The sequence below is a fragment of the Phalaenopsis equestris genome, unplaced genomic scaffold (genome assembly GCF_001263595.1).
Source record: "Phalaenopsis equestris unplaced genomic scaffold, ASM126359v1 Scaffold195716, whole genome shotgun sequence".
NCBI classification, from domain to species: Eukaryota; Viridiplantae; Streptophyta; class Magnoliopsida; order Asparagales; family Orchidaceae; genus Phalaenopsis; species Phalaenopsis equestris.
The window spans coordinates 1-1348 of record NW_018215665.1 but is presented as its reverse complement, the minus strand read 5'-3'; the positions used below and the strand labels follow the sequence as shown (position 1 = coordinate 1348).

The 1348-nt window shown below is 44.7% G+C and overlaps 1 protein-coding gene across 1 annotated transcript; it reads right to left on the bottom strand.

Moving 5' to 3' along the window:
- Window positions 1–5: 5 nt before the first annotated feature.
- On the bottom strand, window positions 6–1200 carry LOC110035062 (delta(8)-fatty-acid desaturase 1-like; the record flags this gene model as incomplete). Its single annotated transcript, XM_020739303.1, has 1 exon — window positions 6–1200. A coding segment is annotated over exon 1 (927 nt), but the record flags the coding sequence as incomplete, so codon positions are not given.
- Window positions 1201–1348: the final 148 nt, after the last annotated feature.

Sequence of the window (1348 nt, the reverse complement as noted above, 5' to 3'; positions counted from 1 at the left end):
TCTCCCCAATTTGGGAGAAAGGAAACCAGATAAGGATACCATGTCCAGAACACCATTACTCCAACAATCTCCTGGAAGCGGGACGGCACCTTTGTCTTCATCGATAGAAGAAGAATAATAGATTGAGCAAAGAGATTAAGTCTAGCAAAGCACATTACTGGATAGAAAGTTATGTGCTGGTAACTGATCAGGAACCTCGAGATTGAATCGAAGGTCAAGGTTCTGTTGTAGAAGGAGGAGGTAATGGAGTAGAAGAACTTTGATGAGACGGCGAAGAGAGGCATGTGTTGCAAATCGGGATCGAAATTGAGACAATTGCAGGCTATGTGATGAGCATTATGAATTCTCTTCCACCATTGAATGCTTAATCCAGCGAGGCAATTTCCAGACAAAAACTGAGCAAATCGATTGAATCTAGGGTTTATCATGACATTATAGTGGCTCGAATCATGGCCGATCCACCCCGATTGGATCCAGAGAAACCCCATGATCCCGCCGGAAGCGAGATGAGCCCAAATGTTTCCGGTTCTGATGATCATGCAAACTGCAACGAAGAAGAGAACAAACATGAACAACAGTGAGAAGAGGACTCCATGGCCCTTGTCTTCATAAAGACCGAGCTTAGTGAACTCTGCAACCAGTCGGCGGTAATCTTTAGATGCATCGGACACATTGTAATCGGCGAGATGATAGCCGAGAAAGAATCGATCGAGGTGTTTCCAAGCAGAAGCGGGATGGAAGGCGATGAATGCATCTGTGGAATCCTGTCCGGCGAGGCTGAGAAGAGGGATTTCGCCTCCGGGATGATTGTTCACCCAATCCGTGACGTTGTAAACCTTACCCTGGATCGAGATCCATAGATCCGAACGGGAGCTGTGTTTTCCAAGCTCCGCAGACGAAATGTACCTTCTCTGCTCTGTTTCCATCGCCATTACGCTGGATGAAATGACGGCCGCTGGTTTTTCTCGGATTATAAGCAGAGAATTTGAGGATAAGATTGGATTCCGGATTGCAAAACAATGGATTGCCTCCTATTGAATTACTCCTGCCCTTCTTTCATTCAGGAGATATGAGAGCAGAAGAGAAGAAGAAAGAAACCCTAATTCTCTTCTTCTTCCCCTCTGATTCTGAAGAGCTTCTTCTATTTCAGCAAAAAACAATCTAGTGATATGAAATCCGATATAATGACGTTAGTACGCAATTAACTATCGATGCGTTTTAGTCCGTTCAATTAACATTAGATTTAAGTTTTAACGAAGATTATGTAGTGGCGACGGAGGCTTCAATCGAGCAACTGTTGCTGCATAGGATTGTGGGAGTGCGGCGCTTGCATAGAGATGCTCCTTAC